This window comes from Streptopelia decaocto (genome assembly GCF_964273445.1).
Source record: "Streptopelia decaocto genome assembly, chromosome: 6".
In the NCBI taxonomy this organism is placed as follows: Eukaryota; Metazoa; Chordata; class Aves; order Columbiformes; family Columbidae; genus Streptopelia; species Streptopelia decaocto.
In genome coordinates, this window is record NC_138660.1 from 51555339 (window position 1) to 51567754 (window position 12416).

Below are 12416 nucleotides of genomic sequence, written 5' to 3' on the forward strand. Positions count from 1 at the left end.
GGAGGCTGGCCCAGGGAGCCCCCCAACCTCTCCCCATCCCTGCAGCACAGCCTACACTCTGCAACGGCCGGCCCAGCACAGCAGGGACCACCCACAATGGCAGAGAAGGGGTTACACTGCCCCCGCCAGCCCAGAGACACCCTGCAGGCAGCAGCTACTGCAAACAGGTTTATTGAGGGCTGTCAGCAGAAGGGGGTTTGGAAGGGGGTGGGCTGCAGCAAGGGGGTGGCAGAGCCCGGCCTCCCTGTTTGAGCCCAACCTTGCTGCCCCTCACTGCCTGCCAGCAGCATCCCCCAGCAGCCTAATCTACAGCCATCCCCTCCCATCCAGCCCTTGTCACCACCCTCCCCACCACCTGATGGTGCCCAGGGCATCTCCCTCTGGATACCCGCCGCAGCCCCCCAGTATTGCTCAGCCATAACCCCAGTTGTGCCCACCCCCCACCCCCTATCCCACAGAGCCAGAGGGTGCTGGGGGAAGGGTGTGGCAGGGAGTGGCCGTGCAGGGACAAAGCAGAGTCCTGGTTGGGACAGCCTCCGTGGGTGAGTGGGTGTGCGCAGTCCCTGGGCGCAGCAGCCTCAGAACACACCTGGGGAGACAAGCGGAGGGGGGGACACAACGGCACCTGTGAAACCCTCCTTGGCCCAGGGCTGGGTAGAGGCAGAGAGGGAAGTCCCAGAAGAAAGAGGAGAGCCAAGGCAGGACCATGGGCAATGGTGAGGATGGGAATGCCTGTGAGCATCACTAGGGGTCACTGAGGCTTGTGGGAAGCAGAGGGGGACAGCGTCCCCAGGCCAAGGCACAGGGAAGGGGGTGACCAGGCAGGGTCTAGAGTGGGGGGACAGAGGAGGAGGGGGTACAGGCAGGAGCGATAGCATCCAGAGGGGAAGAGACAGACACAAGGCACCAAGCAGATCCCATGCACACACCCCTCTTTGCAAGAAGGGAGAGCCCAAAACAGGACACCCAGCCTGGGCAGGTAGCAGCTGGGAAGGCACCAACCAGAGCCCCTGCTGTCTGCAGGGCAGGCATGGAGAGAGGAGCAGGCAGAGCCTGCGGGCACACCATGCCCCCAGGAGCCAGGGCAGGGAGCTGCCCCTCTTCCTGGGACCCCACCATGGGTCCCTCTTCTAGCCACAACCCCCAACCCTGGCAGCCCCTCCACACCAGGGTCCCCCCAGCCACCTACCTGCCTGAGCAGCAGCAAGGAGGCAGGGCAGGAGAGGACCCCCCCTTTGCTGGGGAGCCCCAGAGAGTGAGCCCTCAGCCTCTCTTTCCTTGCCCTGCCCCACAGGGGGGACACACAACTCCAGCCCCATGCTCAGAGCAAGGGGCAGTGCCACTGCTTTGCTTTGGGGGCAGGTTCGTGCCCCACTGTGGTGGGGCTGCCACCTGCTGGCAACTCCCGCTCTGGTGCCCCCCGGGAACCGCAGGCTCTGCGGGTGGAGGATGGGGTGCTGGGGCTGCCCGCGGGTGCTGGCAGGGCACCAGGGCCGTGCCCACCTGCTTGGTGGTGCCCTGCGGCCTCCATCTCGGAGAGGCTGTAGGCCATGGCCAGCTGCAAGTCCTCATCCTCGTCCTCACTGTCTGTGTAGAGGCAGACGGGCGAGGAGCTCAGCGGCTGCTGTGGGGCAGGCGGTGGGGGAGAAGGGGGCCGTGGGCTGGGGAAGGCCTGCTGCTCCCGCCGGCTCAGCTCCAGCCCCAGTGCCATGTCGTCAGGGACACCTGCAAGGACAGGGGTAAAAGATAGTCATCATGTCTGCTCTAGCTCCCCAGAGCTGGCAAGGGGCTGGATGCAGCACACCCCTGGCCACCCGAAGGACAATAGGGGTCCCCAAAGGGAAAGAGTGCTGGGCAGTGGCACTGCCAGTCCCCAACAGTCTGTGATGCCACTTCTCACCATCGATGTGGATTGACTTCAGCTTCCCATCCTCCTCCACTTCCACCCGCTCTCGCCCATTCTCAATAATCCTGCAGACGGACAGACAGACAGATGGATGGATGGTCAAGGGCCAAGCAGCCAGAGCATCACAGCAGCATGCTGCAGGGCCTGAGGCCACCCCCCTCCATGAGGCAAAGGTGGCCCAGCACTGCCCTCACCGCTTGGTGGTGATGCGCCTGCCATTAACAAAGGTGGTGGAGGTGGAGACGGAGCGGAAGCCCAGCCCTGCATCAGCGCCAGAGCTGAAGGACGAGGCGAAGAAATCTGGAGAAGGGAATAATAGGGTCAGTGCCACGGTGGGGGCACGGGAAAGCAGGGGACAGACCCTGTGCAAGGGGACACGGTGTCCTGGGACTCCCCCACCACGCAAGGGCTAGCAGCACCTCCTACCTGAGGATCCTGGGAAGGGAGAAAAGAAGTGGGCACCTCCATGGTGCCGGGAGCCAGGTCCTCGCAGCTCGGAGAAGGGCAGCATCTCATCTGGAAGGCATGGCCGCCCCATCAGCTTCGGCCCTGCAGCCTGGCAAGCCAGGAGCAAGGCACCGCCATGGGGACCCCACCAGGGCCAGCCTTGCACCCCATCCCCAAGCCCAGTGGCTGCCCTGGGACTAGAGAGGTGCCCCAGGACTTGCCCCCACCCCCCACGTACCAAAGAAGTCAGCAAAGGGGTCTCGCTCGCCAAAGAACTCTCGGAAGACGTCATGAGCGCTGCGGAAGGTGAAAGTGAATTCGGGGGCCCCAGCATCAGTCCTGGAGCCCGCTGGTCCTGCCACACGGAAGAAGCTCAGAGTTAAGCGCAGCTCCAGGTGGGAACTCCAGAAAGACTGGGGAGCTCCAGGGGGCACAGACCCCCATCGGGTCTTCAGCTGAGGCCATAACCAGACCTGCACCAAATGCCCATGGCTCCACTCGCCCACTCACCTGCTCCCATGAGTCCATCCTTGCCATAACGGTCATAGACATCGCGCTTCTGCTCTGCAAGGAGAAGGGAGGGGGCTGCAGGGAAGCCGGTTGCCAGGCATGGGCTTCCCCCAGCCAAGAGAGGCACAGAACAGAGAAGGGCAAGAGGAGGGGGCGGCATGAACACCCACCACACCAGCACTGCTCCCAAACCCAAGTGGGGTCATTGGGCAAAGATGTGCAAGGCTCAGTCATGCTGGGGAGACCTCATCCCGGAGGCCAGCACCCCTGCATCTCTCCCAGGAACCATTTTAAGGGATGTATCAGGAGGTAATCAGGCCCCACAAGCCAGGTGGTAAAGCTGGAGGGACCTACTGCCTCCTGGGGGCACCCAGAGATGCCACCTTAGGGAGCCCAGCAGCAGGACACTCCAGGGTGAGCAGCCCCAAGTTTGGGGGGGACATGAGAGACAGAACCGTGGCCTCTTACTGTCTGACAACACTTCATACGCCTCAGCAATCTCCTTGAACTTCTGCTCAGCATACTCCTTGTTGTCTGGGTTTTTATCCGGGTGCCATTTCAGTGCGGCCTTCCTGTACCTGCACAGATGAGTGGTCATGGGCACACAGCAGCCCTCGGGGAGTGGGGAGTCCCAGGCCGGTGTCCCCCTGAGCATACACCTCCGACCCTGTGGGCAGGGGCGCCCCAAGCCAGCTTCACCCAGCACCCTACAGCCTCAGGCATCAAACAGGAGCTTCCTGGCCTGGTTCTGCCTCCTAAGCAACTATTTGCGGCATGACCCCAGTGGTGCAGCTTGTGCCTACCTCAGCTGCCCTTGGCAGCAGCTCCCAGACGATGCTCACATGTTTGCTTTGGAGCCTTCCTGAGCTCCACCATGGGACTAGGGGTTGCTGGGGGTCTCCTGGGGCCAGGTGAGCACAAGCAGCCCTTTCCTCCTGTCCACAGCTAGATGGGGTTAACCCAGGCTACCCAATTTCTCTCACCCACTCTCAGGAAGTCAACCCAGCAGGACGTCTGCCCCCCTCAGGCAAGCCACCAGTTCACACCTCGCCCCAGCCCCAGTGAGAGTGCAAGACCTGGGCAGGGTGCCAGGCAGGAGCTGTGGGAGGCTCCAGCCACCCCCAGGGCTCCCCTGCAGTGCCTGGGTGCAGCACAGGACCTGCCAACGGGGCCCAGCCCCTGTGCCAGGGGACACACTGCTCCTCTCCCTGTGAGCTGCAGACACCAACCCTGCCACCAGCAGAGGCCCCACACCCCAGCCCTCTACCATCCAGCAGAGTGAGCGGACACCCCAAGACACCAGTGGGACCCACCTCCTGCCTCCCTTCCCAGCCCCAGGCTGAGAGCAGGGACAAAGGGACCAAACCCCATCAAGAGATGCCTTTGTGCAGCAGAGAAGCCCAGCCCAACTCTGGCCTGCACACAAAGGAAACAGAGGCTGGATTGTCACCTCTGGGACTGAGCCCTGTCCCTACTGTCCCCGGAGGGAGCCTCTGCCTTGCTGGTGCCAGAAGTGGGTGTCTTGGGCTGCTCTGCCCGGTGGGCAGGGACACACCTGCCATCCACTTACGCCTTTTTGATGTCTTCGGCAGTGGCATTGCGGCTCACCCCCAGCGCTTCGTAGTAGTCCACCATGACGTACAGCTGTCCTGTGGGGTCACTGTGGGGGGGGGAAAGGCAATGTCAGAGGGTCTAGGCAATGTCAGGGGACACAGCCTAGCAGCACTCTGTGTGAGAGCAAGAGTGGGCTGCCCTGCCCTGCCCTCTCCAGGCATCCCAACCACCACACAGGTTCCCCCAAGAACGGCTCAGTAGCAACCCCACACATGGCTCCCAGGACCGTGCCTGTGCCTTGGCCACCTGGATGCAAAGCCCCAGCCGGGGTCACCTTGCTGCTGCTGCACTGCTGTCCCACCTGCATCACCCCAACTTGCCCAAGCAAGGGCACAGGGATCCCTGCTCCTGGCCCTGCTTCCCTTCAGCTGCCACAGCTCCCCTCCTGCCCGCCCCCAGGGTGCTCTGTCCTGGGGTTGGGGAGGAGCCAGCGGGAGCAGCCCGCTAAGGTGCTTAGCGGCTAGAGCGGATTAAGGGCTCAGCGGGGACCCTTCCCCATGCTCGGGCCGCCCCGCTCCGGATTGGGGACAGGAGCGGGATGCCGCCTCTCCAGCGCCCCCGCCCCCTGGATGCCGACCTCCCTCCCCCAGTACTCGCCCCCCGCCCGCATCAGCTGACGGGGAAGGCGGCGCTGGCACCGGCACCAGTACGGCACCGGGAGCGCGGCGGGGCGGTGCCGCCGGGGACCGCCCCCCCGGCCCGGCTGTAAACACGGCACTGCCGGGGCTGCCCGGCCCAGCGCGGCTGCTGGAAGTTTCCGTCCCCCTCCCTTGCCGCCACCGGATCTAGACCAGCGGGAGGGGCGGGGGCAGCAGCACGGGAAGGGAGAGGACGGCACCGGACCGGTACCGCTCCCCCGGTGTGCCCCGGTGCGCTCCGCTCTCACCGTCCGCCGCTCCGTCCCTCCCCCGGTACGCCCGCGTCCCCCGCTCTTTGCGCACCCCCCGTTCCCCCGATCCGGCGCCCACCTGAGTGCCGCAGCCGAGGCCTCCCCGCCCGCCCCGGGCCGCCCGCGGCCGGCGTCGCGCCTCCCCCTGCCCGGGCCGCCGCGGGGCCTGGAGGCGGGTTCCGGTGGCCGACGAGCAGCGGCTGCAGCCAATCGTGACGCTGCATTCTTGTGACGTCACGCGCTCGCCTCTTAGGCGGGTGAGGTCATAGGGGGGCGTGCTTGAACGGGGAGAGTCGCTTCGGTGCTGCCCGGTCCCTTCCTAATCCCCATCCCCTTTCCCACCCCAGTCTACGTCCCCATCCTCATCCCTGTCCCCCTCCCCGTTTCCATCCCGGAGGGAGACCTGGCCGGGGGCTCCTGCGCTCCGCCGCATCCCAGCCCTGCCGTGCGCTGGCTGGGCATCCCCCTGACAAGCCTCCCGGGGCGGCGGGGAGCGGGGCCGGGCTGCGCGGGACCCTCCAGGGCGCGGCGGGAAAAGCAGGCGGCGGTGGCAGAGCCCGGTAGGGTCTGCCTGCCCCGGGCAGCGCGCTGGGACCGGCGGCGCTGGCTCTCCCCGCGCTGCGGGGCGGCGGGTGTGCCAGGGGCAGCACCGGCAAGGGACAGGGGCGGGCACTGACCTCGCTCGCTGGCTCCAGCGCTGTAGCCGGTGCCACAGGCACACGGGGGCACAGCCACCGCCCCGGGGCAGCCCCCGGGCTCCTCTTGTCCCCTGGCCTCCTGCCGAATCAGCTGCCCGGCCGGTCCCTGCCGGAAAGGCCAGCGGGAGGGGCCAGCGGGAGGGGACAGCTGGGGTGACTCAGCGCTTCGCCCAGGCCGTTCGGCTGCGGGGGGGACATGAAGGGGTGCAGCCTGCCCGGCTGGTGGCCACAGGTCCCTGCCAGGAGCCAGGGCTTCCCGGCACCGCTATGGCCCGGCACAGCATCACGGGCCCTGTGCCCTCTGGGCATCACCAGGCGGGGCCAGCGAGCCATGTCGGGCACCAGCGCGCCCAGGTGCCCGGGGCACCGGGGCTCAGCAAAAAGCCACGCACCAAGGGCTTTGATGTGGATGTTTCCTCTCCATGGCCCCTGCTTAGGCAGCCCCCACAGTGAGGCTGTTCTCACCTGGGGTCATGGGCAGACTCGATGCGACTTATCTGCACCCATCAACCTGTCCTGGCCACAGAGATCATACTGTTCCCTTTGGCTGTCTGGACGGGTGAAGGAGGGAGCCTGGTCTCTCTGCAGGGCCAGAGCTTTTTGGATGCCCCATCACCCTGCACTGCAGCTGAGATATCTTCCTCACTTCCTACAAATCCCTTCCTGGGAAACCTGCCAGACTTTCCCAGTGCCACTTTACTGAGCAGGCTGTGGAGCCCCAGGTGTTGAAACAGGCCATTCTGAGCACTGCTCAGGGACCAATTTCAGAACAGCCAGTCCTGAGAAGAGCCCTCCCCAGACAAAAGCAGTGGGCCTGGGTTAGCACTGGGACAAGTGGCATCTTCTATGTCGGGGAGCATAGCCTCTCCAAGGGATTAGAAACCTGGCCCCTGCCATCAGACAGCGCTTGATGATTTCCTTGAGCAATTGCTTAGAGTATTCCCTGGGTTTTTTGGGGGGATTGGTGGTGGGGGGAGAGTTTTGTTTGTTTGGTTGGGGTTTTTTTGTTTGTAGCAGAGGGTTTTTTGTTGTTGTTTTGTTGTTTGTTTTAGTTTGGTTTGGTTTGTTGTTGGGTTTGCTTGATTTTTTGTTTGCTTTCATTTTTGGTTTTCCCTGGATGCCACTGCAGCACTGCCCTCCTGTACCTGCCTGTCCAGCTGCAGGGAGCAGGCTCCTGGAGGTGGCTGCCTCTGGCCAGGGTGCCCTCGCTGGCTGCCAGGGGGTCTGGTTTGACCCATCTGCCCAGCAATGGGTGCAGGGCTCGGCTGACACGGGCACTAGATGGAGCCACAGGCTGCCTCACAGGAACCCCATCCTGCTGGTGGGGAAGCCGAGAAGATGTCACCAGGACGTAGTAGTAGCTGTGTTTCAGCACTTTGCTTTCCTTTCCCTAACGTTTGCAGCTGATCTGGGGATGAGACCCCTGAGCTGCCAGATATCAGCCTGCTCTGTGTCCACCAGATGGGGGAGGCCTCTGTACCAGGGAAAGGAGAGTACACTGCATGCTGATGGGGACTCTGGAGCGAGGGGAATGCATCACTGCTGCCTTCATGGCACATGCGTCCCTCACGCAAGAGATCAGGTTATGCAGTAAGAAGGACTTGCACCTCCCTAATGTCCTTAGGGGAGGTCATGCAGAACTGGGCAGCAGCCCACCACAACACTGGTGGGAGGGAGGATGCTGTGCCAGCCACACCTCAGCCCAGAGCTACTACAGTCACTCCCATGGCCAGACCAGCAAAGCCAGCCACCTTGCAGCAGCCCAAGAGAGGCAGCTCATCACCTGCTTGTGATGGGCACACACCTTCAAGCACAGCACCCTGCCTTCTTTTCCCTGTCCTTTCCTCCTAGGTCTGCCCAAAATCCCGATACACCTCCCTGCCAGCCTGGCTCACACCAGCTTCAAACCCAGCACAAGCATCTTGAGTGTGTCTCAAGAAGACCTGTATTTCTTTACAAATTCTGGGGTTTTCTGTGTTGTGACCCTGGTTTTAGCTTTCCAGGGTCACAAAAATGCTCATGAAATACTCTTGAGGCTTTCTGAGAAAAGAGCTTTCACATGAGCAAAGCAGGAGACCAAAGGACTAATTTTTTTTTTTTATCCTGGTTACCTCTTCTCTTACAAAGCCAACTGAATTGCATCATAAATGTGTGCTATATTGTTATGCAAACCACATGTTAAGACAGATATTTTTCTGACTGCTGATCAACATTTCAGTTTTTTATTTCCTCAGGAGAATGCAAACCCTTTTACAGCCTCCTCAAAATGGTCAACTATATACTGCAAAATTGTATTCTTGATGATTTTTTTGAGCTGTGGATTTATATCTCAGTGGGTTGTGTGCCTACTGCTCCCCTCACTGCACCCAGCCATCTCCATCCCCTTCTCCCTGCTCCCCGAGGGAAGGTCCCTGCTCTGGGGCAGCCGTGTGGAGATGCAGCAGGGAAGGAGCAGGAGCTGGAGCCAGCAGGATGGGGTGAGAAGTGGTTGAGCAGAGCAAGTCAGGCTGCTGGGTGCCACTTCCATGCCACCTTCCTCTGCCTGTCCACACCCAGGAGAGGCAACAGCAGCGGCCATGGCCACACTCCCCATTTGTGGGCACAGCCACAGCATCAGTGCAGCCCCCAGAAAATGAGTCAGTGGGAGCAACAGGTTTACTGAGCCTTGGAAGGGCTGCACCAGGGTAAGGGACCCATGAGCGCAGGGGGCTGGTGGCAGCCAGGGACATCACTTGAGTGGGGCAACCATTTTTAAAATCCGCATTCATTCTTTTGCTCCCAGTCCTGGTGTCTCACCTCAGCAGTCCTGCCCACTGACTTCCCTGCACAGCAAATTTCTCCACACCCTCACGTTTTTGATGCTCCTCATGTTTGTCTCGATGGGCCATGCTCTCAGCCACCTGCCCACCTCTTTCCCAATCCACTCTGTTCTCATCCCAAGCTGGCTTTTCTAGAATTGCACCTTCTAGGAGCTGGGGAGTATCCAGAGAGGCAAACTTACACAGCTGCTTTTGGTTGGTGCAGCAGAACGGAGAAGTGAGAAACAGCAAAGTCAGGGTGACTTTCATTCAAGCAGGGCAATGACTTTGGGCTGAATTCAGCAATCTGCCAGACACAGGCTCTGCATCCCTGGCACCAACCCGTGGGAGTGATCGCCTGTGCTGCTGCTGGGGCTGCTGCCCCAGCCAAAACCCAGGCAAAAATGAGGTGCTTGCAGATTTTAAATCAGCAGAGTCAGAGGCCGATGGAGGTGGCAGAAGCCCATAACTAAACAGGTTCTCCACAACGAGCACATGCATGGGCCGAGGCAGCAGCTGAGCTTCATGACAGAGATGGGCTTCACCCTCGTCCCCAGCACACGGTTGGGCACGTGGTGGGCTGGATAATCCTGTGGTGCGCGGGGGCAGATGAGGATGGGGGTTGCGAATTCTGGATCTGACCCCAAGGGAAGGGAGATCAGGGGCGATGACAAGACTGATACCATGCAGCCCCTCCAAATGCTGGGGAGCCCTTCATCCATGGAGAGCAGCAGAAGCTGGGGCTGACACAGGACAGGAAGGGATTCTACTGCCAAGCAAAACCTGATTTCACCCACGCACACCAACATGCTCATGCCCACTCACTCCCGAGCACCAAGACCCTCCTGTCCAGCTGGCCTGGCCAGGATTTTCTGCAGTGTCTGGTAGCCCTGGGGCCACCAGCTGTCCAGCCCTCACCATGACCTCCAGCTACACACCCAGCCTTGGCCCATAGCCTTTCTGCTAGGCATGGCTCAAAGGCAGAAAAAACAAGACAAGCAGAGTGAAATAAAAAAGGAGATGGGGCGAATGCATTTGCATTAGAAGAAAACAAGAAAATGCACAAAAGGATGCCAGTAAGCAGAATTCTGCTCTTTTCCTTAGCCGTAGGTGCCTAAAATACCAAGGAAATGCTGTTGACGTGATGGAGAAGGCTTTAATTTGGATACCATCTGTAACAAACCAGTGTATAAAGCATCATCTGCTAAAACTGACATTTTCAATTCATCAGGCCCACACTGAGAGTATTAATGGACCTAAATGAAGGTCTTATTGAGATGCTGATGGTAATTTTTAACAGAGCTAGGAAAACTGATGTAATTCTGAAGGACCGAAGGACAGAAATCACTCCAGTCATTAAGAAAATAAACCAGTTGACCCAGAAAATGCTAGATTACTGACCGTACCAGAAAAAATAACAGAAGAATTAATTTTGATTCTGTCAGCAGAGAATTAAAGACTGAAAAGTGCACTTAGTACTGATCAGCCTTGTCTCAGGGAAGGCAGGTATTGTTATGCAAACTTGTCACCAGCTTTCTACATGATTACATGTCTGGCTGATTCAGATCCACATCGCTGGCACGACATCCTTACATGGGAGCAGATAATGATAACAGCATTTGCATAAATCATGATATTGCCACAAAGAAGGATGGAATCATGTTTCCCTTGTCCACGGAAGAAGAAGGCTCATAGCTGCTGCTGAAAGTCTTTCCAGATCTACTTTTTGTGTTGTCCCAGAACATTTATCTCAGCATGTCAAGGCAGCCTGTTTGTATTCCTGTATTGCTAAGGGCACACCAGATGCACCAACAGCAAAGGTCTGCTTCTCAGCCAGGGGCTACACTGCTGAGGGCATTTGCAGTGGGGATCCCCAGGGGTGGGTGCAAGGCCCACAGTGATAAGAAATGTTTAGTAAAAAAGTTTGGGATAACACTCATGGGGGTAGTAGCTAGTGAAGGGGACAACTAGCTATCAGGGATGGTTTAGAATTGCTCAATTAAAAGGCCACATTGCAGCAAAATTTGCTTTAATACAGTGAAATGCAAAGTAATTCATTTGGGAATTTGGAGGAAGGAGCAGTCTTGTTACTTATTACTCTGCACATCCACTTGCCAGCCTCAAACTTTATCCGTGGCAATCTGAGATTCATTTCAAGATCATTGATTGAAGAGCTGAAGCCAGTGGTGCCTGACAGGGCTCCCCACAGAAGCCCAGCAGCTCTTTGCTTATGATTCACCATCACCAGTCAGCACTTGGGTAGCCCAGGCTGCCTCGCCCCGCACCCACCAGCGCTGCTCACTCCCTGGGCACCCTGTGCACCCTGTGCACTACAGGCCAGCTACGTCTCTGCCTTTTCCCTCTGAAGGTTCCCCAACATATGCAGGAGCCCTTGGTATCCAGCTCTTGCCAGGGTCTGTGTCCTCCTGCCTGGGAGGTGGTAAAGCCCTCCTGGCTGTGTCCAATGCAGGACTGTGAAATGGCAATGTGAGAGCCACCCGGTCCCAGGGAAGGGCACAATTGCACGGGTGTGTACAGAGCACCTGGGGATGGCTCATCCTAATGAGGCAAGGACCACCTTAGGCATGGGAGCTCAGCAAACCAGGGCTCCCGAGTCCTTACAACAGGGCCACCCTGCTAAACAGCTGTTGTTTTACATGCACAGCCCCTCATCATCCAATTTAACTTTGCTATGAAGCTCTTAGACACATGTTCAAGACAGGCATCCTAAGGATGGCCATCAAACACAAGTTCTCATTCTAGTGAACCAAGGCCACTGCCTCTCAGTGCCCGGGGCTTGGGAGGAGCAGGGAGAGCAGACCTGGTTTCACATACCACTCTCTCTCTCCGCACACACACAAACAGCTCCAGGCAGGAGCACCCTGGGACCCATTGCCTGGCTGGGTGATTAAATGCATCTTTTATCTCCTTAACCATTTTCCTCTGACATCCACCAGTGCTTGGCCAGCCGCCAGCCGTCTCCTTTCCGCTTTTAACAACTCTACAGCAATCCCTGAGACTCCAGGCTATTGCAGTTTCTCCAGGCCCAGCTCTGCTCTCAGCATGCCTTTGGGGTAGAAAGCTGTTTGCATTATGTACAACCCACTTCCACGTGCAAAAAAACCCCACTTGCACACATCTGTTCAGCCATTAGGGGCTCAACTGCTCGCCAAAGACCAGGGCAGAGAAGAGCTGTTGGCAAGATGTTCCTGTGCCAGGAATTGTTTGCTTTCCCAGGGCATGCTGGACTTGCCCACCTGGCAGTGTTTTTTTTCTACCTCAGAGTAATGGGCACATTTGCAGAGCTGCCCAGCGTGAATCTGCTGTGTCCCTTCTGCTGCCCAGAGGCTGTGGTTCAGCTGCAGCCCCACAGATGAGCTGTGTGCTCCTGGGAGCAGGGAAGCAATCATTGCTTCTTGCCCCATCACTGCCTCTTGCCACATCGCTTCTAGCTCACACAAGCAGGCTCCGTGGCATTGCAACAGAGCTGACCGCAGCTTTGTTGTAATTCCTGAGAACTTGTAAGACAGGAAGGCCTAAAGGGCCTAGGATGG

At 59.1% G+C, this 12416-nt stretch overlaps 1 protein-coding gene across 3 annotated transcripts; it reads right to left on the bottom strand.

Moving 5' to 3' along the window:
• Nucleotides 1-155: 155 nt before the first annotated feature.
• Nucleotides 156-6101, bottom strand: DNAJB2 (DnaJ heat shock protein family (Hsp40) member B2). 3 transcript variants are annotated; one of them, XM_082056698.1, is made up of 10 exons: nt 5446-5603; nt 4434-4523; nt 3332-3441; nt 2864-2917; nt 2592-2708; nt 2333-2422; nt 2101-2206; nt 1901-1971; nt 1504-1725; nt 156-589 (listed from the first exon to the last, which is right to left on the bottom strand). In XM_082056698.1, exons 2-10 carry the CDS (start codon nt 4496-4498, stop codon nt 579-581), a joined length of 846 nt encoding a protein of 281 aa, XP_081912824.1. In that variant the 5' UTR covers nt 4499-4523; nt 5446-5603; the 3' UTR covers nt 156-578. The 3 variants fall into 3 exon arrangements, with proteins under 3 accessions (XP_081912824.1, XP_081912825.1, XP_081912823.1); XM_082056699.1 differs by lacking the exons at nt 156-589; nt 5446-5603 and adding an exon at nt 6044-6101 and having other exon boundaries at nt 596-1725; XM_082056697.1 differs by lacking the exon at nt 156-589 and having other exon boundaries at nt 596-1725; nt 5446-5604.
• Between the last annotated feature and the right edge of the window lie 6315 nt (nt 6102-12416).